The 27,609-nt window shown below is 39.0% G+C and overlaps 1 protein-coding gene across 2 annotated transcripts in view; it reads left to right on the top strand.

Annotated features, from left to right (window-relative positions):
- LRGUK (leucine rich repeats and guanylate kinase domain containing) overlaps positions 1-27,609 on the top strand; it is a 114,829-nt gene that overhangs the window by 26,903 nt on the left and 60,317 nt on the right. For both annotated transcript variants that reach the window (XR_010842080.1, XM_059074411.2), the window contains exons 6-10: positions 6,644-6,768; positions 14,867-15,010; positions 20,084-20,164; positions 21,755-21,841; positions 23,647-23,753. Coding sequence is in view for 1 of the 2 variants with exons in the window: in XM_059074411.2 (XP_058930394.1) it covers positions 6,644-6,768; positions 14,867-15,010; positions 20,084-20,164; positions 21,755-21,841; positions 23,647-23,753 (544 nt within the window). In the remaining variant the exon portion in view is untranslated. The remainder of the gene's footprint in view (positions 1-6,643; positions 6,769-14,866; positions 15,011-20,083; positions 20,165-21,754; positions 21,842-23,646; positions 23,754-27,609) is intronic.

The raw sequence follows: 27,609 nt of genomic DNA, 5'->3' as shown, positions 1-27,609 counted from the left end.
CGCCATGTACAAGAATATGTATCTTGTTAAAGATGAATAAGACCTGTCAGGGGAATATAATAAAACTTTATTGAAGGGTATTAGAGACCTAACTAAAGGGAAATATAATACAGCATGTTGCTGGATATGAAGATGGGAGAAGATGTGTAAATATAATTTTATAGAAAATGAATCAGAAAGGCTAACAAACATATGAAGACATGTCAACCTCATTTGTATTCAGAGAAATGCAAGTCAAGCTCATGATATACTATATCATATCCATTCAGTTGACAGAATATAAGGAATCTAAAAAATACCATGTGTTGGAGAACACATAGGTCAAGAGGATCTCTATTTTTCTTCCTTACGAGTGTGAAATTAATTCAACCACTTTGGAAAACAATTTTGTGCAATCTTGTAAAGTTGAACATCCACATTTTCTATGATCTAGCACTTTCATTCCTATATATAAGAAGCTTAGCATACGTGTACCTGGAGGCTTGTAATAGAAAAAAATTGAAATAGCCCAAATATTCCTTGATAAGAGAGCATAAATAAATTATGGTATACTGATACAATAGCATTATCATATAGTCATGAAAATGAATGAACTATATATATCTCCATATGCCAATAAAGTTGACTTAATAAAACCAAATAGAATTTTTTAAATTTTTTAACATTAAAAATATTTTTAATTAAAAATTTTTTTAATTAAAAAAATTTTTAATTAAAATTTTTTAAAAAATTTTTGGCTATGTTGGGTCTTCGTTGCTGCACACGGGCTTTCTCTAGTTGCGACGGACGGGGGCTACTCTTTCTTGCCGTGCGCGGGCTTCTCATTGCAGTGGCTTCTCTTGTTGCGGAGCACAGGCTCTCGACATGCCGGCTTCAGTAGTTGCGGTGCATGGGCTCAGTAGTTGTGGCTCACGGGCTCTAGAGCACAGGCTTAGTAGTTGTGGCGTGCAGGCTTAGTTGCTCCGTGGTATGTGGGATCTTCCCGGACCAGGGATCGAACCCGTGTCCCCTGCACTGGCAGGCGGATTCTTCACCACTGCGCCACCAGGGAAGTCCAAACCAAATATAATTTAGGTATAAAACCAAAGGGGAAAGGGAAGAAGAATTAGGCAATTCAGCCTAGGGGTTATCTGTGAGAGGGAGCCGTCAAGATGTGACAGAGGTGTGCAGAGGTAGATGTAACTTATAGCTAATGTTCTACTTCTTGGGCTGGGAATGGTGGTGGTTTCAAGAATATTCATCAAATTTTTAAAAGTAAATAAAAGCAGGCCATGTATGGCCAATGATGTGCCTGTCTTCATTAAAATTTTTTTTAATTTGAAATTTAGAAATTAATTTCCTTGAAAACAGGTAGTTAGCAAATGTCAAAGTCCAGCTCTATCAGAATTCCCTGGAGGGCTTGTTAAAACACCTATTTCTGGTCCCCACCCTCCAGAGCTTTTGGTTAAGTAGGTCTGGGGTGGTACCTGAGAACTTGTGTATCTAACAAGTTCTGGGATGATGCTGGCATTGCTGGTCTGAGGACCACACTTTGAGATCCACAGCTCTAAGCCCATCAGTCCTGTCTGTTATATCTTGAATGTCATGCTTTTCTCATCTGCTGCCATTCCATTTGTCCTTTTTTAAATGCTTTAGAAATTTGGCTGTTATCTTTTTTTAAACTTTTTGTATTTATTCAAGCTTTCCTTAGTGAGCATCTGTGTTTCCTATTTGAGGGAAAAAAAATTGCACTTTTGTTTAAAATAAAATTAAAAGAGAAGTATAATTATCAATATTAAAAGCAGTTATTTAAAATAAAAAACAAATCAGTTAACCAAGCTAGTAGTGCTGACAATGTGATTGTAGTAGATTATGTTAATACCTCAGAATGAATTGTTAACTATAGAATATCAACTTTTTTAGTTAATCTTATTATGTTATTTTGTCCTTCTGTAGGTGGGCAACTGATGATTAATTGATAATCACCCCAAATCGAAAGATGAGAAACTTTGCCAAGGATTAGTATATTTATTTAGTCTTAAGAATGGATGAAGTTTATTCTTTACCTATAAATATTAATTGATCATTGGAATTTATTCCATGATTATAGAATCATGAAATTTTTAAAAAGTGATTTATAGAATTTTTAAATCCAGACAGGACTTTAGGGATCATCTAGTGCTGTTATTTTATGGGAGAGGAGCCTGAGACTCAGGGAAACGTTCGATATTATTTGTAAATGGTTGAGCTGAGACTAGCCTTCTGCATTCCATTGTTCTTCTCATATTGCAATTCATTGAATAATTACTACTTTTATCACATAGCCATTTAAAGTGTATGCATGTTTCATTTCTTAAAGAGATTCACTCCCATAGTGAAGAACATTTTTCACTGGTAAGGTGATAGAGATCCTTCAGGATTGGTTTTGATTAAAGTCATCATTGTGGTTCTTTCCACTAAGAGAATTGTGATGGATTTCCTATTTATTTCTTAGTAACTGTTTCCTGTACACCCGGCCCGTATTTTATGGTTGTAGACAAATGAATAAGAGCAAATGCCGACTAGTGAATAATTCATGTCAAGCACTGTGAACTGCTGACAGCATCACCAAAATGTAAAAATATATTGTTGGGCTTTTCCCTAGCTGTAAAGTTATGCTTATGTGCCTTTGGATTCCTTCACTCAGTTTCCACAAGGATCTAACATTCCACTGTACAAGATTTATTCATAGAATCATAAAATTTTAGAGCTGGAATGCAGTATGATGATCTTGTGTTCTTTGAATCTCTTTCTCCTGATAGTGGCCTTTTAAAATTAAACTATACCTAAGAGGATTAACTCAATAAGCTAATCATTGTAATAGTTTAGTGGCTTATCTGATTATATTTCTTCTTATCAGAAAGTCCCAAGACTTATGAAAGAACATGAAAGAATAATGTTAGGAGGAAGGGCAAGTAACATTTCATGAAGGTTCTTAAGAAAATGGGAGATTGGAGAGATAAAGGTATTCCTGAACTTAGAGCTCTGGATGGACCAGTCCTGCATATTGACTGTTGGCATTGCTGGCAGTCACATATGATGTGACCATGGGAGTAATTAGCGGGGGAAGCCGTTGCGCCACTGTGAAAAGTACTCTTGACTTAAGAGCCTGATTGCGGTTGACCCTTGAGAAATGGTGGGGGTTAGGGGACCGATCCCAGAGCAATCGAATAGCCACACAACTTTACAGTAAGCCCTTTGTATCCATGGTCGTGCACCAGTGGATTCAACCAAAGTCTACAGGTGGTGTACCACTGTAGTATGTATTTAGTGAAAAAAAAAAAATCCATGTATAAGTGGACCCATACATTTCAGACCTGTTTGTCAAGGGTCACCTGTAATTTATAGTGCCTAAAATTCCTTGAAATTCAGAGGGGATTGAAGAGTTGGGAAATAGGAGACAGTTCCGGTGAAATGAACCTGTTTCTCAACAGAGATGTTCAGTCAGCTCCTCACCCTTTGCCCCAGTGCTGTGAGTGATGGCAGTGGCAGCTGCAGAAGCCATGGCCATGACTGCAGGGCGGCATCTGTATTCCTCCTCCTTTTGGCCCTTGCAATACTAATTTCATAAAACATAACTTGCCCTACTAGTCAAAGCTAGAGAGTAAGCTGGATGCACCAAGGGAACGGCCTCTAATGTCTTGGAAAATCACTGTGTACACAGTCAACAGGCTTTCCTTTTCAGTTCCCATTATCTCTTGACAGTGTCCTGGTTCCTGTTTTCTAGTTTTCTAATCCTTGCCTGCTTCCCATGGGAGTGCTTCCTGACTCAGCCACCCACAAGCATTTGTTTTACTCTCTCTGTCATAATTCAGAGTATCTTCGTTTCTGTTGAAGCTGAGCTACCAAGACACTAGCGCTCCTGAAATAGGACTGTTGCTTCCTCTGCTAGATTAAGACAAATGGCCATTTGAAGTTTTCCGTGCTTAATTTTTCTTACCAAAGAGTGCTACACTGAGGATATTTTATTTCTTCTATAGAGTGATTGTTTAAATAGCCCAAAGAAAATGGAAGCAGAAAGAAGAATTGTGTTTGTGAGCATAAGTGTCTATTTGTAGAGCTAGTCTGGCAGGAAGCTTTATGAAAGTGGTTTTGAAATGCATGTTGACAACAAGCCGAACTATGCTTCAGCCCAAGGATTGAGTCTGGAACCAGTGAGGAAAATCGAGGAATTTCTGGTTCATTTGGCAATGTTTTCTCATCATTGCTTTTAGTTTCTTAATTAAACTCTGTCTCTGGCTTTGTTCTTTCAGAATCAGTCCTGGCCTGAATCCTCCTTTTTGTGCTGCTGGCCAAGAGGCAGAGGATGTGATTCTTTGGCCTCATGTGCTTGTAATTTAGTAACGATAACAATGCCTTATAATTGTGAGGTACTTGTACAGCTCACTCACATACATTTTCTAAATTTTTTCTCATGATCTAACTTTTGGCCTTCACGTCAGCCTGATGTCTCCATTTTACAGATGAAAAATCTGAGCAGAGAGAAATTACATCACGTAACTAGTAAGTAGTAGAGTTAGGATAACTACAGATAATTATGAGGCAAAATGTATGTTTCTGTGATACTTACAGTCCCTTCCTTTCTCTTAAAAAATTTGTTGATTCTGTGATTAATCTCCATAGGTGGGGTGTTAGAAGTTGACCAGAAAAGGCTTTGAGGAAGAAAGAGTTTGTCTGGAGTGGATAGCAAGAATTGGAATTGCTCTGATATTTACAACTATAATAGTCACTGCCAAATTGATAGGCAAAGGATAGCATCTTAATTTGCTTTCTCCCAACTACAGATGAAGCAGAGTGTCTTTTCATATGTTTATTATGTTAGCCACTTGGATTTGCTCTTCTGGGAATTTCCTGGATATATTCTTTCCCCATTTTCTATTGGGTTATTGTCATTCTTTATGTTTTCTAGATAGTAATTCTTTGTATACTATATATGTTGTGAGTATATTCTCCCAGTCTGTCACCTGTATTTACTTATGTAATTAAAAACTAATAGAAGTAGGGAAATGAGGTTGTCAAAAAGAAATACTTAAGATGTTGGTTTAATGCAAATGTTAAAAAAGAGAAAAAACTTTAAAATGTGGAATTTCAAATTAAGTCCTGAAGAATGGGTAGGGTTTAGAAATAAGTAGGAAAGCAGTATTTAAAAAAATTAAGAAAGTCAAGGGGTATATTCCAGAACTATTGAGAAGATTGACCTGGCAGAATTGGAGCATTCTCACTGGATTATTATGGGGATGAAATTCGATAAATAGGTTTTGCTTAAAGTAAAGGGCCTTAAATGACAGAGTGAAGAATTTGGAATTCGTCCTGTGAGAATTTTTTAATTGAAGCATGATATCCAGTCAACATTTTGAAACAAATTAAGCTGACTGGGCTTCTCTGGTGGCACAGTGGTTGAGAATCTGCCTGCTAATGCAGGGGACATGGGTTCGAGCCCTGGTCTGGGAAGATCCCACATGCCGCGGAGCAACTAGGCCCGTGAGCCACAACTACTGAGCCTGAGCATCTGGAGCTTGTGCTCCGCAACAAGAGAGGCCGTGATAGAGGCCTGCGCACCACGATGAAGAGTGGCCCCCTCTTGCCACATCTAGAGAAAGCCCTCGCACAGAAACGAAGACCCACACAACCAAAAGTAAAGTTAAATAAATAAATAAAAGAAATGCATTTCCATTAAAAAAAATTAAGGTGACTTGAGGGCAGGAAGAAATGGATGTTAGAGGTATCCATTGGTGCTAAAGCTGAATTAAGTTGGCATAGGAGTGAATGAAAAGGAAGGACATATTTGAAGAGACGTTTTAAAGCAAAAAATGCCAGATTTTGGTGATGATTGGACACCCTGAAGATTACAAGTGGCTGAGAAAATGGTGATGTCTTAGGCTACTTGGGAGGGAAAACTGAGCTTGGGTGGAGAAGTGATATTAAATCCTAGAAATTTGCCAGAAAGATTGAGGACAGAGAGAGGTAAGTAGAATTGGTGACTTTGAGTTTTCACTTTTAGGCGACTATAAGGATGGAACACAAAAGCTAAGAGTTAAATTTTAAAATAACTGGAATATCAACAGATGAGGAAAAGAAGGCTGAGTTTAGGCCTCGTTTATTATAAAGAGAAGATAAGACAATATAGATAGAAGAAAAAGCTATTCCTCTCAGTATCACCCATTTTCTGCAGATGACACCTCCCAGGCTGTTTCCCTGGTTACGGGGATGATAAAATGCATGTGCCTCTCCAGGGCAACCCTGGATTCAGTTCTGCCTGTGGAAAAGTACAAGAGTTTCTCATGGAGGCCATTAAGTAACCAAGGAAAAAATGCCAAGGTGGCAGCTTTGAATCACTCTGAAGTGTTTTTCCTCACTGATTAAATGAGTCACATATGAACACAAAGGCAACTGAGCACACTCAATAGCTATGCCTTTAAACAAAAACAAACTAATTTTACCTGGTGCACTATTAACTTCTATATGAAAAAAATATCATTTTAAGACTTAGCATTCATCCTATATTAGCATAGAGTACTTTTTTATTTATGCTGTTGTCTGATTTTTCGAATGATTTGACACTAATTCATTTTTTCTTCCAAATGTTTCTAATACCATTTTCCTTAAACATAGTCATGGCGTATAGGCAATGAGATAGCTGAAATCAAAGGACTAGAGCTGTGTAGCAGTCTTACCCACCTTAGTTTGGCCAAGAACAAGATCACAACCATTAATGGCTTAGGAATGTTACCGATCAAAATACTTTGTCTGGTGAGTCTAACAAAAGTGTTATTCTTTATAGAAGTACTAGTTAATGTCTTAATAAATATATGAATGATAGTTAGGATATTTCAGTTTTATAAAGAGCTAATTCCTTCATGAAATGTCATTGTCTTTAGTTCTGTTTGCTCCTTTCCATATCTGGGGTGTGTGTGTGTGTGTGTGTGTGTGTGTGTGTGTGTGTGATGAATAATTCATGCTAAAGTAAAATGATTTCCTAATTTGGTACACAAATGCCATTTTTAAAAGATTGACTTTAACACTGAGAAAGGAAGGCATACTTTTAGCAACAATTGAGAATATTTTTTTGATAACCAAGACATCACTGAAGAAATCAAAGAGGAAATCAAAAAATACCTAGAAACAAATGACAATGGAAACACGATGACCCAAAACCTATGGGATTCAGCAAAAGCAGTTCTAAGAGGGAAGTTCACACCAATACAATCCAACCTCAAGAAATAAGAAACATCTCAAATAAACAATCTAACCTTACACCTAAAGCAATTAGAGTAAGAAGAACAAAAAATCCCCAAAGTTAGCAGAAGGAAAGAAATCATAAAGATCAGATAAGAAATAAATGAAAAAGAAATGAAGGAAACAATAGCAAAGATCAATAAAACTAAAATCTGGGTCTTTGAGAATATAAACAAAATTGATAAACCGTTAGCCAGACTCATCAAGAAAAAAAGGGAGAAGACTCATATCAACAGAGTTAGAAATGAAAAAGGAGAAGTAACAACTGACCCTGCAGAAATACAAAGGGATCATGAGAGATTACTACAAGCAACTATATGCCAATAAAATGGACAGCCTGGAAGAAATGGACAAATTCTTAGAAAAGCACAACCTTCTGAGATTGAACCAAGAAGAAATAGAAAATATAAACAGACCAGTCACAAACACTGAAATTGAGACTGTGACTAAAAATCTAGCAAACAAAAGGCCAGGACCAGACGGCTTCACAGGTGAATTCTGTCAAGCATTAGAGAAGAGCTAACACCTATCCTTCTCAAACTCTTCCAAAATATAGCAGAGGGAGGAAGACTCCCAAACTCATTCTACAAGGCCACCATCACCCTGATACGAAAGCCACACAAAGATGTCACAAAGAAAGAAAGCTACAGGCCAATATCACTGATGAACATAGATGCAAAAGTCCTCAACAAAATACTAGCAAACAGAATCCAGCAGCACATTAAAAGCATCATACACCATGATCAAGTGGGGTTTATCCCAGGAATGCAAGTATTCTTCAATATACGCAAATCAATCAATGTGATACACCATATTAACAAATTGAAGGATAAAAACCATATGATCATCTCAATAGCTGCAGAAAAAGCTTTCGACAAAATTCAACACCATTTATGATAAAAACTCTCCAGAAAGTAGGCATAGAGGGAACTTAACCTCAACATAATAAAGGCCATATATGACAAACCCACAGCCAACATTGTTTTGTTTTTGTTTTTATTTTTTTTCCAGTATGCGGGCCTATCACTGTTGTGGCCTCTCCCATTGCGGAGCACAGGCTCCAGACGCGCAGGCTCAACAGCCATGGCTCACAGGCCCAGCCACTCTGTGGCATGTGGGATCTTCCCAGACCGGGGCATGAACCCATGTTCCCTGTATCGGCAGGCGGACTCTCAACCACTGCGCCACCAGGGAAGCCCCCAACATCATTCTTAATGGTGAAAAACTGAAACCATTTCTACTAAGATCAGGAACAAGACAAGGTTGCCTACTCTCACCACTATTATTCAACATAAGTTTTGGAATTTTAGCCACAGCAATCAGAAGAAAAAGAAATAAAAGGAATCCGAATCGGAAAAGAAGAAGTAAAGCTGTCACTATTTGCAGATGACAGGATACTATACATAGAGAATCCTAAAGACACTACCAGAAAACTACTAGAGCTAATCAATGATTTGGTAAAGTAGCAGGATACAAAATTAATGCACAGAAATCTCTTGCATTCCTATACACCAATGATGAACTATCTGAAAGAGAAATTAAGGAAACACTGCCATTTACCATTGCAACAAAAAGAATAAAATACCTAGGAATAAACTTACCTAAGGAGACAAAATACCTGTATGCAGAAAACTATAAGACACTGATGAAAGAAATTAAAGATGATACAAACAGATGGAGAGATATACCATGTTCTTGGATTGGAAGAATCAACATTGTGAAAATGACCCTACTACCCAAAGCAATCTACAGATTCAGTGCAATCCCTATCAAACAACCAACGGCATTTTTCACAGAACTAGAACAAAAAATTTCACAATTTGTATGGAAACACAAAAGACCCCAAATAGCCAAAGCAATCTTGAGAAAGAGAAACGGAGCTGGAGGAATCATACTCCCTGACTTCAGACTATACTACATAGCTACAGTAATCAAGACAGTATGGTACTGGCACAAAAACAGAAATATAGATCAGTGGAACAAGAGAGAAAGCCCAGAGATAAACCGATACACATATGATCACCTATCTTTGATAAAGGAGGCAAGAATGTACAATGGAGAAAAGACAGCCTCTTCAGTAAGTGGTGCTGGAAAACTGGACAGCTACATGTGATAGAATGAAATTAGAACACTCCCTAACAGCTTAAACAAAAATAAACTCAAAATGGATTAAAGACCTTAATGTAAGGCCAGGCACTCTAAAACTCTTAGAGGAAAACCTAGGCAGAACACTCTGACATAAATCACAGCAAGATCCTTTTTGACCCACCTCCTAGAGAAATGGAAATAAAAACAAAAATAAACAAATGGGACCTGATGAAACTTAAAAGCTTTTGCACAGCAAAGGAAAACAAACGAGACAAAAAAACAGCCCTCAGAATGGGAGAAAATATTTGCAAGTGAAGCAACTGGCAAAGGATTAATCTTGAAAATTTACAAGCAGGTCATGCAGCTCAATATCAGAAAAACAAAGAACCCAATCCAAAAATGGGCAGAAGACCTAAATAGACATTTCTCCAAAGAAGATATACAGATTGCCAACAAACACATGAAAGAATGCTCAACATCACTAATCATTAGAGAAAGGCAAATCAAAACTACAGTGAGGTATCACCTCACACCAGTCAGAATGGCCATCATCAAAATATCTACAAACAATAACTGCTGGAGAGGGTGTGGAGAAAAGGGAACCCTCTTGCACTGTTGGTGGGAATGTAAATGGATACAGCTACTATGGAGAACAGTATGGAGGTCCCTTAAAAAACTAAAAATAGAACTACCATATGACCCATAAATCCCACTACTGGGTATGTGCCCTGAGAAAACCATAATTCAAAAAGAGTCATGTACCACAATGTTCATTGCAGCTCTATGTACAATAGCCAGGACATGGAAGCAACCTAAGTGTCCATCAGTAGATGAATGGATAAAGAAGATGTGGCACCTATATACAATGCAATATTACTCAGGCATAAAAAGAAACAAAATTGAGTTATTTGTAATGTGGTGGAATGACCTAGAGTCTGTCATACAGAGTGAAGTAAGTCAGAAAGAGAAAAACAAATACCGTATGCTAACACATATATATGGAATTAAAAAAAAAAAAAGGTTCTGAAGAACCTAGGGGCAGGACAGCAATAAAGACGCAGACGTAGAGAATGGACTTGAGGACACGGAGAGGGGGAAGGATAAGCTGGGATGAAGTGAAGGAGTTGCATGGACTTATATATACTACCAAATGTAAAATAGATAGCTAGTGGAATGCAGCGGCTCAGCACAGGGAGATCAGCTCGGTGCTTTGTGACCACCTAGAGGGGTGGGATAGGGAGGGTGGGAGGGAGACCCAAGAGGGAGGGGATATGGGGATATATGTATATGTATAGCTGATTCACTGTTATAAAGCAGAAACTAACACACCATTGTAAAGTAATTATACTCCACTAAAGATGTTAAAAAATAGAATGTATTTTAATGTCTTATTGATGAAATAACATTTAAACATATTTAAGCATAATATTTATTGCAGTTAAAACTTCATTGCTCTCAAATGAACCACTGGGCACTGAATTTGGCAGTCCTTTTATATCACTATGTGCCAGTTTCCCATTCTAGAAAACCAGAATTGGTGCTGAGAATAAATGAACAATTCCCATCAAGCAGTTAAAATTTTTAATTTTTTTCCCATAGAGAGCATGCTTCTTAAGCTGTATGACAGTGTGACTCTGACTGAATGAAAATACAGACAATTTATTTTAAAATCAGTAGGATCATAGTTGTTCCAAACATATATACAGTATTTTTGAAATAACAGTCTAGCTCATTAATTTGGGGGTGATTATATAGTTTGTAGATTATCTAGGATTCTTTCTTCTTCCTTTCCTTCTCCTTCTCACTTCTTACCCTTGGATGGCTTTGGGATTCTTTTATTATATCTGTCATGAGGTGGACAGGGGGGATTTTAAGCCATGAGGCTAGTAGCTTAGTAATTTCTTACTTGAACTATCCCACAGGAGAGTGTTGAACATTGTTGTTTGAAATGACATCTTGGGTTATCTGCAGATTTTTGACATACACAATGTACAGTCACTGTCTTATGTAACCACAGACAGCTGAAGGTAGGCTGTGTTAAGCCTCAAGTGCTTTTTCAAGAGCCTTCACTTCTTACAACGAGTTAGGTGAGGGTAAAGTACTGGTTCCCAGTACTGAGGTTGGAAATGAAGCATGGCAAGGTTTAATAATTTCCCTGAGTTTTTCTGTTTTCTGCTCACTAAGGCATGTAAGCAAAGCATAAATGAAAATGAATTTGGTAGGCTGAATTGCAAATTTAAAAATTATAAAAGAAAGTCACGTTTTAAAATTATGATAATTTGAAGGATTATTGGCAGTATATTCTATTCAATTTGCTGCTTGTTAGAACCTTATCCTTTTATTTACATACCTTTTTGCATTGGCATTCCCGTTAACTTTAAGTGGAGCATGATATGTGGAAAGAGATTGGCGGTGTGCTTAAGGGAATGAGAATTGAACTGATTATTAAGAATGACATCACATAGCACTTTCATCCTAAGATTTTGTTTCAATAACTAAATAAATAATCTGTGTTGATAATTTCATCTCAAGTAGCTTTTAGAAGAAGCATAAAAGACTTATTTTTCCTACAAGTAGATTGGGGGGTTGTGCCCAACCCCCATCCTCATCACCCAAGATGAACTAGAAAATACAGAATATGCCATCATTCATTTTCCTTAAACTTTTTAGAATAGGTTTTCTTTTCCATATATTAATATAATTCATAAAATAAAATGATACTCATTTGTTTCAACAGGTTTTAATACGTTTTAAAAGATTTGTGGTATCAGTAATCCAATTGGTTTATTACCGAAAGTAATTCACTTTACAATTTAGAGAAAAAAGAACAATTCACTATACAAACCAGTTGTTAATTCTCTTCCATCAACTTTTTGTTTTTAAATAAATTTATTTATTTATTTTTGGCTGTGTTGGGTCATCGTTGCTGCGTGCAGGCTTTCTCTAGTTGCGGTGCACGGGCTTCTCATTGTGGTGGCTTCTCTTGCTGCAGAGCTATAAGAGGGCTGTAGGCACACAGGCTTCAGTAGTTGTGGCATGCAGGCTCAGTAGTTGTGGCACACGGGCTTAGTTGCTCCACGGCATGTGGGATCTTCCCAGTCCAGGGCTCGAACCCATGTCCCCTGCATTGGCAGACGGATTCTTAACCCACTGCGCCAACAGGGGAGTCCCTCTTCCGTCAACTTTTATCATAAACATTAGGGAGAAATGTGGTTCATTTATGGTCTGCTTTGTCAACCACCTCCTTTAGCAAGTAAGGACAATACATTCCAAACTTCAAAAATCATTTTGTCTTAGTAAAAGCCATTTGTTTTTTTCTCCTCCCAACTTGGGAGATTGAGAATATTTCTCATTTCATTTTAGTTTCTCTCTAAAGACCCACTTTTTCCTGCTAATCATGATAAAACAAGCAAGAAGAACTGTTCATACAGGCACTCGACGTGCACTTTGAGAAGAGATGTATCCGTTTTTCATCATTGGATAAAGGATTTTACTAGATAACTTTGACTCAGAATTCTGGTTCGGAGTATTTCTCAGTTCTGCTTTCTTTTATGACCATAGGTTATCTAATTAAACTTTTCTATACCTTAATCTGCTCTTGTGCATCTGCCACTTTGGAAGCCATCAGAGACACTCTAAAGAAGAATTACAGTTCATCTTCCACATCTACAGCACTTCAAAGGTCTTTGGGGAAGAGGTGTATTTTACATAAATTTGATATGTGGGCATATTTTAAATAGGATATTGAGGTCTTATTTTAATAAATTAAATTAATAAGGATATTATGTTCAGTTTACTGTAGTTTTTTTCTTTCCCCCTTTTATTACACTTTCTAGAACTTTTTTGGGCAGTAGGAAATTTGACTTAGGCAAATGGAGTTATGAGTATTTTTCCTTCTTATTATGGAATTTTTCAGACATATATAAAAATAAAAGTAATAGTTTAATGAACCCCCATGTACTAGCATCCAGTTTTATAGATTATCAATGTTCTATTAATATATTTTAAACAGCCATAGAATTATACTAATGAACATAAACCTTGCTCATTATTGAAGTGAAATCTTATGAAAAGTTGAGTGAAAATGAACTCTTACTATTAAATACTTTGGGAAGCATGTATCAGGAAAAATATTATAGGTGGTAGAGAATACTATAATTTAATTTTTTAGTTCTAAAGTGCTTAGTAAAAGTTTTAAAAGTTTAAGGATGTGGGGAGTTCCGTGGTGCTCCAGTGGTTAGGACCGCACACGTCCACTGCAGAGAAACAGGTTCGATCCCTGGTCAGGGACCTGGGATCTTGCGTTGCACGGTGTGGCCAAAAACAAAGTTTAAGGATGGGTATAATGTGGCATTAATTGAAACCTCAAAATTACACTTTACTGTGATTCTCAACTCAAAGTTTAACTTTACTGTGGCATAGTTTTATACCTCAAAGGCTAAAGAACCCAAGGAATTTTGAGAATGTTGGGAAATGTACAAGAAAATACAAATTATTGTTATCACTATAAATTGTTGTTATGGGTACGGGGGGGTGGGAAAAAGAACAGTGTTTAAGTCTTATACCTTTCTCTGTTTCACGGTATTGTCTAATAAGATGCTTACGTGTGAATTATTTAAGAACTTTGTTTACGTATCTGTTGTTGTAGAACATGCCACCCCAAGTGTAGTGGCGTGGAGAAGTGCTATTAGTTAACCATTTCATTAGCTAGCAGTTCTGTAATCTGAGCTGGGCCCAGCTGGGCGGTTCTGCTGGTCTTGCCACGTCCAGCTAGCAGATTGGCTTGGGGGCTGGGCTCAGCCAGGTTGCTGCAATGGCTGGGTTTCTCCTCTGTTTAGTCTCAGGGCTCCTCTCCAGGTGACCTCTCCACAGATTCTCTCCAACAGAGTGGCTAGAGTTCTTACATGGCAGCTTAGGGCTCCAAGACACAAGAGGAGATGCTGTCAGGCCTTCCTAAGTCTTAGATTTGGAACCGGGACACTTCTGCCATATTCTTTTGGTTAAGGCAGGTCATAGGTCTATCCTGGATTCAAGAGGTGGAAACTGTACAAGAGCATGAATAAGTTTAGACACCAGACTACTACAGTCCTCATGGTATGAGGTGATTATATTCAGAATATTTCTGAAAACAAGAGTGTATGTGGGAGTTACAGTATTCAGGTGGTTTTCTGTGATGGTGATGAAAGAGTTGCATTAAATTTACAATTCTAAAGATAAGCTTGGAGCTATGCTGCCGCTAAGCTTGAGGTTAGCAATGTCAAAAGCTTACACTGCCTAGCTTTTGTCTTTCCTATTGATTCAAACATTCCTCTGCTTTACCTCTAGCGAAAATATTATGTTCTGAGTCTTCCCTGGGATTTCTTTCTGGGGTGTATGTATATGTGTTTAGGGAGGTGAAAGATGGGAATGGGAGGGGGGACGAGAATGTCTTACTGATTTTAAGAGGTTTGGGGCAGTATCCAGGATGAAAACTTGTCATTACACTTTTCCCTTTAGGACATTAAGTGTATGTTATCAATTTTAGAGCAATAACCAGATTGAGAAGATCACAGGTTTGGGTGACCTAAGGGTCCTGCAGATCCTGGATCTGAGCCACAATCAGATCAGTAGCCTCCAAGGCTTAGAGAGTCATGACTTCTTGGAAGTGATCAACCTCGAGGATAATAAGGTAATGTCATATTATACTTTATATGTCTCGGTTTTAGTGTCTATAATTATTTCTCAAGTGCTAGCACATTCAGTGCCAGCTCAGAAAAGTTATTCTAGAAAACCTCCTGGAGCAGCAGTTGAAGGACTCATTTTTTTAAAAAATAAGTAATAATTCTTAATTTTTGAAAATTTGAAGATTCCTAATTACATTGTTTTGAAGGTTTAAACTGCAACCACGTGCACATGACCTTGTGAAGTGGATACATTCGTGTGAAATTTGGGGTAGAAAGATGGCAGTAGGAATGTCTGACATGTCAGAGGAAGGAAACTAGAGACAAGAGAATAGCCTCAGGCTCGTGTTGCCTGTGCTGCATTTAATGAGAAGAGACACAGGAAGTGAATTCTCATATCCTATTTGTAACAATAGGGTACCTTCCCAACCCGAATGAGTTGGGGATTGGATTTACTCAAATTACCCTATCTGGCTTAATGCACACATTACTTCACCAATTATATCAATTGGATTTCACTCTTCATTATATTTTATTTTTAATAAAGCATTTGTGCTCCTAATCATGGTGTATTAAGTTGGTACCTATAACTCACCTCTTACGCAATCAGGTCTACATTGTGATGTTATTCATCTCGAGTACTTTTTCATATTTTGGGGAAATATTTCATAAGGAAGACAAATGGTTATTTCTTCTTGAAAATGAAAATTTTGGCTAACCCTGAAAGAGACATAGATCCTAGCTGGAGTGAGATGCGTTCCTGTGGAGATATTGCTCTGTTCGGCTGTGTTGGTGCTTATCAGCTCGGTCTGATGACTCTTTCTCCAGTGAGCTTCCGTTAGCTGTTAGATTCTAAAAATCAAGAAAAGGAGGCAATCTTTAGGTCTGAGAAGTGGATTTTTAATCACAGGCAAAAACTGTTCCTCCTCATTTTCACTTGACTTGCATATTAAATTGTTTGTTAACTTCTAAGGTTAATTCTAGTGGGTGACTTTTGTTCACTGTCCCACCTGTCTTAAGAGGTCAGCGCAATCTCTGTCTCATATGGTTTTAGTGTCTTTTTCATGAAATGGCCATTAAAATGGTTTGCAGATACATACAGGTGGTGTTCAAACGGCAGAATGCACTCATTAACATTTCAACTCGGTGCATCTCAGGATTTAGGAAAAGGATTAATGGTAATAATAATGACAATTACTGTCATAAAATAATGCAGAGATTTTCATTGCGTATTTATGCACAAGGCACTGTTTTAAGCACTTTGCATATATCATCTCATTTAATCCTCATTATAACCCTATTATTATTGCTATTCTACAGATAAAGAAACTGGAGCAAAGAGACTTTAAGTAACTTGTCCAAAGTTATACCATATCCAGCTAATAGCATAGCCAGGGTTCAAACAGAATGATTTGCCTCCAGAGTCAGTGTTCTTAACCCTGCAGGTTAATACATTAAATGAAATGCTAATGGCCCTCCCTTCAGAAAAGTGTGTGGTGTTGTCATGATCTAGAAGAGTGCCTTCTGGCTTAAATATAATATGAGCCTCATGTGTAATTTTAAATTTTCTGGTAGCCACAATAAAAAGGTAAAAAGAAACAGGTGAAATTAATTTTTTGCTTTATTTAGCCCAATATATCCAAAATATTGTCATTTCAACATGTAATCTTTATAAAAATTATTTATGAGATATTTTATGTTCTGTTGTTTCATACTGCATTTTGGACATCTATTGCGTATTTTGCACTTATAGTACCTTTGAATTTATCCTGGCCATATTCCCAGTGGTAAGTAGCTACATAGGGCTAGTAACTACCATATTGGGTAGCACAGGTCTAGAAAGACCTCATGAATAGTATGGTGTTCTCTTCCATTCCAGGAGACTTTTCAAATTACATTTGAAATAGTGGAAGAAAAAAAGGGGGAATCATTAGGGAAGAACAGAGTTTATTATTTTCAAATGTTGAAGAGACTCATTAAAAAAGAAAAAAATGGCCACACGTCCCAAAGGAGGGATCCTTTGGCAACAATTGGGTCCGTAATAATGACACAATTCTCTCACTCCCCGCTGGACAGGTTGGGGAACAACCAGCAGTATGTGAAATATTCTGTAAGCCGAGCCATCCAAAGATTTCCTCAGAGATTTCTCTAGCACTACTGAGAATAATGTGTATCAAGGATGGAAAATTTATAATTTAAGAGAAACATAACATAGCTATTGCTTCTCATATGATTAACTTGATGTTAGGAATATTATCTTATTGGGAGTACCTTTATCAGTATTATTTACTTGGTATAAGCTGTCAAAACATTGCCGTAGCTTCACATGATCATTTGAACATCTCTTTTAAGATTTTTTGCAAATTCATCATGAGCTGGTGATTTGGGGGCCTTTGTCCCTCTCCACTCTACAATCCTTGTTAGATTTTAAGTCATTTCTATCATTTAAGACTTATCCCCCAAACGTTAACTCTATTATAACCTCAGCCTTTTCTTCTAGAAGCAAAATATTGGTCTGGGAGTTACTTAGAGACTGCTGTTTTACTTCTCTGAGTCTTACTTAGTGTCATTATTTCATCTATCTATCTAGCATGTATTTTAAGAAAAAGACTTAACAGGCCTCTTTAGGTCCGGATGGTTAGGCTTGGAGAGCATGGCTTAAAAGGAAATGTCAAAGAAAGGAGCCAGCTTCTCCCTGCATAGTGGAAGCTGAAAGGCTTCAGCTTGGTGGGGAGTAGCCAACAGGGGCAGAGATCAGGGAAGAAGGGTAGACCGGAATCCGGGGGTCAGCGCTGCTGGTATGACATTCTCGGCATCCGATGGCTGAAGTTCCTTTCAGAATATAATCTTTCTGGCAGTGTTTCGCTTTAGATGGTTTGGGGGTGTTGTGTCTGTACACCTTTCGTGGTCGCCTGTGACACACACAGCCTTGGGTCTTGGCATTTGAAGAGAGAAGACGTGAGGGTGGGTCTGCTGCCGGGTGAGGTCTGCAGGACGGGGTGGGAGGCGCATGCGGGATGGCCCGTGCCCAGTGCACATCACCAGTTCAGCAGAGGTGGGCGCTGGTAGCCAGGTGCCTCCACATGTGTTCCCCTCTGCCCTTACCCACTTCATCCTACCTTTGAAAGGACGGAGGGGAGCTGGATCCCTCTCATTTGACTCTCAAAAGACTGGCTCATCCCAACTGACATCTTATTGATAATATTTTGCGTAGTCTATGATTACTCTATTCATAGCGTTCACAGTATTTACAAGATCTTGCCATGTTAAGCACCATCGATGTTACCATCTTCTAAAGTGGTTGCCTAGCGTTCCTGTTGTGGGACTGTGCCATGACTCATTTAATCACATAATGATGGAATTTTTCAGAATCGAGAAAATTTTAAACTCTTACCAAAAACGTTAGACCGAATGCTCACGTATCTAATTTTTGTCTGTCTGATGATCTTTTCAGTATAAACCTCCTGAAGTGGGATAGCTGGTTTATAGCTTATGCACGTGTAACACGTCCACTCCCACCAGCAATGTCTGCAAGTGCACGTGGCCAGGATGCGTTGGTGAGACGTGTAGGCTGCGAGGAAACACCTCCTCCTAACATTTGTGTTAGGTCCAAACACAAGAGCTGTGGGCTAGAGTGGAATCAATCTGTTGATTGATTGAGCAGTGTGAACCAAAGTGACTCTTCCACCTTCCCAAATAACACAGTATTTAAACATTGATCCTTTTATCTTGTAGATGATCCGCATGGCAGTTTAGTGGAGAGTCTAGTGATCTTACGGAAAAAGCATAACATTGCTATAACCAGATTAATGTGTGCAGGTTGTATATTGTAACTCGGAATTGGCCTTTCATATTATATCTTTGAAAATGGCATCCTTAGAACATGGCACATGTGTTCCTCCCCTGATTTAGCTTTGGGAATAGCTTACATTTCAACTGCGTTTTGTGGTTGGATAACTCAGGAACTATTAGTGACTCGGCTGTTGGAGTGATCTTACCATGCCTGCAGAAATGACTTGGGGAGAAATAGAAATGAAAAAGTGATTATTAAGTTTTTGTAAAAGTTCAGCATCTCCATCTGAAATAAGATTATAATTATGCTAATTACAGGGCATTTAAGGAAAACTGTTTGTCTTTAGTTTAGTGGAGAATGCAGGCCTGCTGCCACCCAAGCTCTATCCCTGCTCAAATTAAGGAGCTATCAAGCAACCTTTTTCCCTCTTAACTTTTTAAAGTCGTGAAATATTACCTATACAAAAAAGGTGTATAACACATAAACGTACAGTTTGGCGAAGAATTTTAAGGTGAATAGTCATGTAACATTCACATCAAGAAATATGTCATACAGTCTCCCATGTTTACCTTTTCTTAAAACAGTTATCCCATTGAAAAAATGATAGAGCTGCACGTGTACATGCAGCGAGAAGGCTTCCCCAGTCACAGGTAACCACAATAAGCAGCAGAAGCAGCGTTGGGGCGGGAGATTAGGGAGCTGGAGGCGAGGCAGAACCAGGGATGCCGAGAAGCATGTAGCCCTTGCATGCATTTTCTGCAGTTTCTCTGATTCTGTGTACTATTTTATTTCTGCCTTAAGATAGACGTGGGTGAGAGGAGGAACATCTACCTCACTGTTCTCTATCCAGAGAGGAAAAAAGAAAATGTGGCTGTGAGTTTGCATTTACTGAAGGAACATGCAATAATTCTCTTGTTCTGTGTAGCTTTGTGGAGTTCTCATTAAAAAGCTGGATAGTCACAAAAGCAATTTTGGTACGCGGGCCTCTCACTGCTGTGGTCCCTCCCGTTGCGGAGCACAGGCTCCGGACGCGCAGGCTCAGCGGCCATGGCTCACGGGCGGCACGTGGGATCCTCCCGGACCGGGACACGAACCCGTGTCCCCCGCATCGGCAGGCGGATTCTCAACCACTGCGCCACCAGGGAAGCCCAAGAGCAATTTTTAAAATCAGTTGAGTTTAAAAGATCCAAAGTAGCTCCTCTTATATTATGTTCTCTGTTGTCTTGGTGCATTTAGCCTGTTGATTATATATATATTGTGTGTGTGTGTGTGTTTTTGGATTAAACAGATTGCTGAGCTGGGTGAAATAGAATACATTGAAAACCTACGTCTCCTTCGAGTTCTCAATCTTCTAAGAAATCCAATTCGGGTGAGACGTCCTTTATGTTGGGGGCAGGGGAGAGGGATGAGGACTTTCTTGAAATTCTTCTTTATGAAGTGCTTTTGACAGAACATCAGGAATGTGAATAAGGTGTGTTTATCTTCATTCTCTATTAGGAGGTGTAAGCAAAGTCGCACCTAGGTACCACCGTAGGTGCATGTAAAGCCTGAAATTGAATACTGGTTGCCTACTCTGTGTGGTCATTTGTGACTCATCCGGGTGGTAATAAAGATTATCAGGCGGGAGCTATTGAGATTGTAGAGCAATGTCCTTTTACATGAAAGACTGCACGATGCCTGAGGTGTAGACGAATGTGGTCCCTATTTTATAACAGGGGAAAGTCTAAGATTAGACACTTAAAGAAATTCGCCTGGGGATTGTTGTAAAATTGGCATTGTAAAATGATTATAGAAAAAAATCATATATTTCCTACTGATTCTTCACCTATGGATATCAAACTTTCAGACTTTTTCAGGATTCTCTTTTTTTTCCCCCCAGTGATAGATCCTTTCTCCTCAACTCTGTCCCTCCCTCTTTGTGCATATGTCCTTCATTCCCCTTTCTATCTATATCCTTCGCTCGCCTTTCCATAGACCCTTGAATGTGTATGTATCTCTGAGTACCTTTCTTTTTGTGTGTGTCTTGAGAAACGTGTCCCGGCAGGCAAAAAATCAAAATAAAAAAATGAAAAATAAGATCTAAAAATAAAAACAATGTTTGGTATGAGAATAGTGGCAGGCAATTTAAAAGCATCCCTGGGAGAGAAGGGTTTAAAGTGGCCATCCCTCCCAGTTCCAGATCCATAAAGAGCATCTAGGTGTTTGCATAAATAAATAGCACAGACCCTTTCACATGTTAACTCATTTATATATAAACTTCCCCCACATTTGCACTTTGAAGTAGACAAAAGGTACCATTGTATATCCATTTCATGTATATTCTCATCCTCAAAACGTATCACCCACTTAATATCTTTCCCTTCAAAGAGATGTAGCTTCTTAATACAAAATAACTGTAATTATATTTCTAAAAGGCAGGTAATCCTAACACAGAAGAGGATAGGGAGTAATATGGAGGTTGTTCTATAAATGAATATCATTTTATTATTGTAAAACAAATTCATAATTAATGATACAAATTAATATAAAACAATAGAAAGTAATAAATAATGAGAAATTAATGAAACTCTTTGGAATTAGAAGATAGGGTTTGGATCACTGGCCATAGAACCTTAGATGAAATACTTCACTTCTCCGAGCCTTAGATGTTTTTCTCTTTAGAAATGAAGATAATCAGAACTGTCCTGCTTATCTCACAGGGAGAGTAACAAGATCACACATTTGAAAAGCTTTATAAGTTACAAGGCACAGTCTGCATTTGACTTGTTAATATAAGGGGACTGGTAAGCTGAAAATGTAGAGACCTATGCAGGGTGTGTGTGTGTGTGTGTGTGTGTGTGTGTGTGTGTGTGTGTGTGAATGAATGACAGCGTTAGTAGGTGAAAGCCCTAAGCTCGTGAAAGTAGACTGCTAGTGGAAAAGGAAGGTAACTGAATAACCCTCTTGATATTTTAAACAGGAAAAAGCTGACTATTGTTCCTTCGTAATTTTTATGCTACTTCGATTAACAGAATTAGATCAGAAGGAGATAAAAGTGGAAGAAAAGGTATGTAATCATATCATTTCCTGTGTTTATGAGTTGAGAGGCTCAAAAGCTCATGCTGCCTGCTGCAAGGCCAATACAGTCCATACATGATTACATAACAGTATGTTCATTCATTATTTAGGGGGCATTTCCTTGTCCTAGGATCTATCTGTTTAACCCTCTGCAGAGCTGAGCATCAACACAAATGCAGTGAAAGTCCTGCTCTTGGTGCAGTGAGGAGACTGGCTGTGGGAAGCAGAAGCAGCCTCCATGTACCTAGGCTGGCAGCAGTATAGCCGACTGTTAGTTTGGATAACTGTCATATTTGGAGGGTGTGTGATCCTATCTGTGTTACTCTAAAAGTTCACTTAATAATGAAGTGAATTATACTGTCATTCTACCACATCATCGAAAAGGACTCAACTAAATCAGTACTCTGATTTTTAAATGCTTTATTCTACTCTTTAAGATAATGATTCTACTGGACACAAGTTGAGAGAGTAACCAGACATTGAATGCTAGCACCTGCCAGCCCCTTCCATACCTGTGGAAGCTAATTTGTCATGCTGTCGTGACTGATGTCAGCTGACATCTCCACTAATGAGGGGTTTCTTACACTGGATGCAAATTTGAGATGGGAATGAAAAAGCAGGTATAAATATGCAAAGAGGCAGACATTCCAGTTCATAAATGCCTCTCTGAAATCTTGGTTAAAAAATAGTTACAGGGCTTCCCTGGTGGCGCAGTGGTTGCGAGTCTGCCTGCCGATGCAGGGGACGCGGGTTCGTGCCCCGGTCCGGGAGGATCCCACGTGCCGCGGAGCGGCTGGGCCCGTGAGCCGTGGCCGCTGGGCCTGCGCGGCCGGAGCCTGTGCCCCGCAACGGGAGAGGCCACAACAGTGAGAGGCCCGCGTACAGCAAAAAAAAAAAAAAAAAAAAAAAAAAAAATAGTTACAGATGCTAGTCTGTTATCCTTCTCTCACTCAAAGGCACTTATTAGATTTCTCTTTCCCTTTAACGTTGTGTGAAGGGACTAACATTTAAAACCACGCATTAGATAAAGGTATGGTGGACAAGAATAGTGTATTTAGAGGGATGACAAAGCTGGGGGACGGAGAACTGTCCATCGTGGGGAGAAGGCCCATATCTTTGAAAAGAGAAAGTTACACTAAAAGAGGGGGAGGGGGCTTCCCTGGTGGCGCAGTGGTTGAGAATCCGCCTGCCGATGCAGGAGACACGGGTTCGTGCCCCGGTCCGGGAAGATCCCACACGCCGCGGAGCAGCTGGGCCCGTGAGCCATGGCCGCTGAGCCTGTGCGTCCGGAGCCTGTGCTCCGCAACGGGAGAGGCCACAACAGTGAGAGGCCCGCATACCGCAAAAAAAAAAAAAAAAAAAAAAAAAAGAGGGGGAGGTTTAGTAGAATTTGAGATCATAGGAATAGTTCTTGGCATGATGGCATGAGGAAAAAATTCTGCAGTAACAAGTACCTGGAATCTAGAACTATGAATCTTATTTCTTTTCATACTAAAAGTGGAAATGTTTACTATATTAAAGGTCCTCTTAGACTTCAGAGGTTTCGATTTTGTTTTTGCTTTTTTCCTTTCATACCAGGGAGTATAAAGAAATAGGTGACCAAGGGGGTCCAGCTCAATACTTTAAAATAATTATTATTCTTTAGGTTTTAGGAAAGTTAGAGTAGACATGAAGACAGAACACAGATTCCTGGTCGCATGTCTAGGACATTTCATTAAAGAAAATCTAAGGCTTGTCTTCCTTTTAAAACGAATTTTTTTTTCTTTTCCCTTTGCATTCCTAATTCTGGAAAAGGTCGCGGCAGTGAATAAATACAACCCTCCCCCAGAAGTGGTCGCAGCCCAAGATCACATGACCCACGTTTTCAACAGCATGATGCAGCCCCAGAGGATCTTTGACAGGTATTCCTTAGGGATCCTTTGGGTAGAACTCGGGGTAGCCAGCACAGGACAACCTCATCATTTCCCTAGCCCTCTATCTTGTGACCCATTCCTTTCTCACCTCTCTGAGGGAGGGGATCGGGTCTTTATTTGGCAGGCTGTGTAGTCTCAGATATAGCATATTATCATCACGTGTTTGAATATGGAGCTCACTTGTTGGCATTTTCCCAAGTGTGGCGATGAGTAGATTCAACTTCCCTCTTTCATCTGGACCCTTGATTGGTGGCTAGCCTGTGACATAGGATGGTGAAATGAAAAAGAAAAAAGGTTTGCCAGCTTTTCTGCTGTAGGATAGAACCACCGACCTTAGCCTCATTAACAGAGAATTGTGATGATCTCTATCCCTTGTCAATTTCTCCTTAGCTGTGCATGAATGCTAGATACCCCTGACAGAGAGCACCCAAGACCGCAGGTTATATGTTAGAGAGTCCCTAGAAGGAGGCCCTCCTCACCTAAGGGAAACCCGAAAACAGTCTTTACAGTGATTGCCCTGAGCCCCAAGCGGCCTAGCAGGGAAAAGTCACCCAACTTGGTTGAACACAGGAACAGAATCTCTCACCTCTGAGTTCGAAGACAGATTTACTACGATTTCTCCATATCTTTTTAAACAATCTGTTGGAGCAGATGGCCATTTACGCTATAAGTATAATACAGAAATTCTATCAATGCCCAAAGGCGTTTTAAAATTACTTGTAAAATCTCTTGGTTATAAATGGCTTCTCTTCTTCATGTGGTCTGCTCCGGTACTTCACACAGTTGGTTTCCCACAGACAGAAAATGTTTTATTTTGCATCCAGGACATGACTTTTTACATGCAATTTAATAATGTAGATGTTGACAGTTTTATATATTTATGGTAGCTCTCTAGGTGAAATGATTTATCATTTATTTGCATACATCTAGAAAAGCACATTTGATTTAAAAGGAAGGCATTTATGTCCTCATTGTATTTCTTTTCTAGTTTATGAGATTGCTAGTTGTTTCATGCTTTAGGGTACATTTATATAAAAATATGTATCAAAGAAATTTACAGCAACGTCTGATAAACACGTATTTCTGGTTCATTTCTGGCTGTCAGGCAGAGAAGAGCAAATGGCCAAGCAGCCCCAGATGCTCTGGGATGGAGCAGGGCTCACTCTGAAAAGCTCATGGAGACAGGAGCAGGGGTGCCATGCCCTTCCCACTCTGGGTCAGGATGCAGCTCCCTGGCAGCCCCAGGAGTCAGGCTTCAGGAGAGGCACACTGACTCTTGGTCTTGGGACTTTTAGGCTGTGATATTGGGGAATCACTGTCCCCTCTTCTGGCGGGATTGGGGTGAGGATCCAATATTGAAATGACATGGCAGAACCTTGACTCTGGCCTGGTAGTCCGTGATAGCTTTCTTGCTCTCACCTATGACAAGGTTCTCCGGGCTGATCTTGTACAAGCCCTGTCCGAACTCTGGAATCGGCCATTTCTCCAAGAAGCCCTGGTTTGTTTCAGTGAGAAATGGTATTTCCCAATCAGAATGTGGGTGCTAGAGACCAGCATGGCACTGGGTTGATCATTGTTTCCAGGTCTTTTAGTGGACAGAGCTAGGAATATATTTCCTTCCCTCCCTCCCTCCCTTCCTCCCTTCCTTCCTTCCCTCCCTTCCCTCCCCTCCTTCTTTCCTTCCTTCCTTCCCTACATTCATTGATCCATCTATCTATTCTTTCTTTCTATCTATCCATCCACCCATCTTGCCTATTTGTACCTACCTATTACATCTGTTCAATCTTTTATATCTATCTATCTATATCTATCTATATCTATCTAATCTGTACCTAGATAGATCTATCTATAGATAGATGGTAAAACATCTCCTGAATTCATATTGGTACAATTCAATTTCAAGACTATAGTTGAGCTTTTACTTAACCTCATCTCTGTTACATCTGTATCTCCTTTTCTCCCTCACCAAAGACACAGAGGAAGATGGAATTAGAATATCGCATAATTGCTCTTTTTTTTTTTTTTTTTTTTTTTTTTTTTTTTTTTTTGCGGTATGCGGGCCTCTCACTGCTGTGGCCTCTCCCATCGCGGAGCACAGGCTCCGGACGCGCAGGCTCAGCGGCCATGGCTCACGGGCCCAGCCGCTCCGCGGCATGTGGGATCTTCCCAGACCGGGGCACGAACCCGTGTCCCCTGCATCGGCAGGCGGATTCTCAACCACTGCGCCACCAGGGAAGCCCTAATTGCTCTTTTTTAAAGTCCCATATTACACCACAACAGTATCAGAATACCAGTAGTAATAATTACTGAAAACATTAAAAACATATTTTGCCTATGTTCCTCCCATTAACCATTCCCCCATTGTTTTTTATTGTGGTAAAAAATATATATATATATAAAACACATAAAATTTGCCATTTTAACCACTTTAAAGTGTAAAGTTCAGTGGCATTAATTATATTCACAATGTTGTGCAACCATCACCACCAGCTGTTTCCGAAACTTTTTCATCACCCCGAACAGAAGCTCTGTAAACATTAGGCAATAACTCCCCATTTCCTGCTACTCCCGGTCCCTGGTAACTTCTCATGTACTTTCTGTCTCTATGAATTTGCCTACTGTATATATTTTATATAAGCATCAATCACTCCACTTTAAAAATAGTGTACTGTATTTATATTGTCAGAACATATATCCATCACACACTGTACTTTCTCCTTTGCTGTCATTTAGTTTTCTGGATAACGGCCTATTTATTGCTCACTGCCAGCCCTTACAAACTGATGCCTCCTCTTGAGTCATTTTGGTTGTATGAAGCTTGTTCTCTAGCAGATTCCTTAGGAAGAGCCGTGGAATCAGTATCTCTTGAAATCTTGCATGTTGATCATATTCTCTGCCCTTTACACTTGAAAGTCATTTTTGCTATATGTAAAGTCCATGGCTCACACTTTTTCTCTTGACAATATTAAAAGGGTTTCTCCATTTTCTTTTGGTGCAAAACATTGCTGTCGAAAAACTGGTGACAATTTAATTTAATTTAAAGTTTACCTCTGAGAGGGCAGTCTTATTTCCCCTTATAAATCATGTGTTCTCTTTTTCTAGCTGAATAATCCCCCCAGCTTTTTTTAAGTCCAGTAATTTTACTAGACTATGTCTTGGTATTATTGTTACAACATTTATAGCCCAGTTGTTCTAGGCTAATATTCTCAGGTATGTTGTATAGTGTTATTTTATTTTTTTTTTTAATTTCAGAAAGGTTTTCTTGAATGACATTCTTTAATATTTGTTCCTTAGCTTTGATTTTCTTCTTCAGGAAGAAGATCTCCTTTGCCTATCCTCAATATTTGTCACTTTCTCTCCAAATTTTTTCCTTTAATTGCTTAAAAAAATTATTTTGAGGTAATTTTAGATTCACATGCTGTTGTAAGAAATAATACAGAGAAATTCTAGATATCTTTCACCCGGTTTCCTCCAGTGGTAATGTCTTGCTTAGCTAAAGTAGAATATCAAAACCAGGAAGCTGACATTGATACAAGCCACAAACCTTATCACGTTTCACCAGTTCTGCATGTACTCCTCTGTACATTTAGTTCTATGCTGTTTTATCACATGTGTAGATTCATGTGAGCATGACTCCAGTAAAGACACAGGAGTTTTGTCACATGGATCCCTTTGCTTCCCTTTTATAGCTACAGCCACCTCCCTCCTGCTCATCTTCCCTAACGTTTGCCAACCAAAGATCTGTTCCCCTTCTCTGTAATGCTGTCATTTCAAGAAGGCTATATAAATGGAATCATAGAGTATATGTATAACCTTTTGGGGTTGACTTTTTTTTTTATTTAAC

The sequence above is a fragment of the Kogia breviceps genome, chromosome 9 (genome assembly GCF_026419965.1).
Source record: "Kogia breviceps isolate mKogBre1 chromosome 9, mKogBre1 haplotype 1, whole genome shotgun sequence".
NCBI classification, from domain to species: domain Eukaryota; kingdom Metazoa; phylum Chordata; class Mammalia; order Artiodactyla; family Physeteridae; genus Kogia; species Kogia breviceps.
This window is presented reverse-complemented; position numbering and strand designations above follow the sequence as displayed.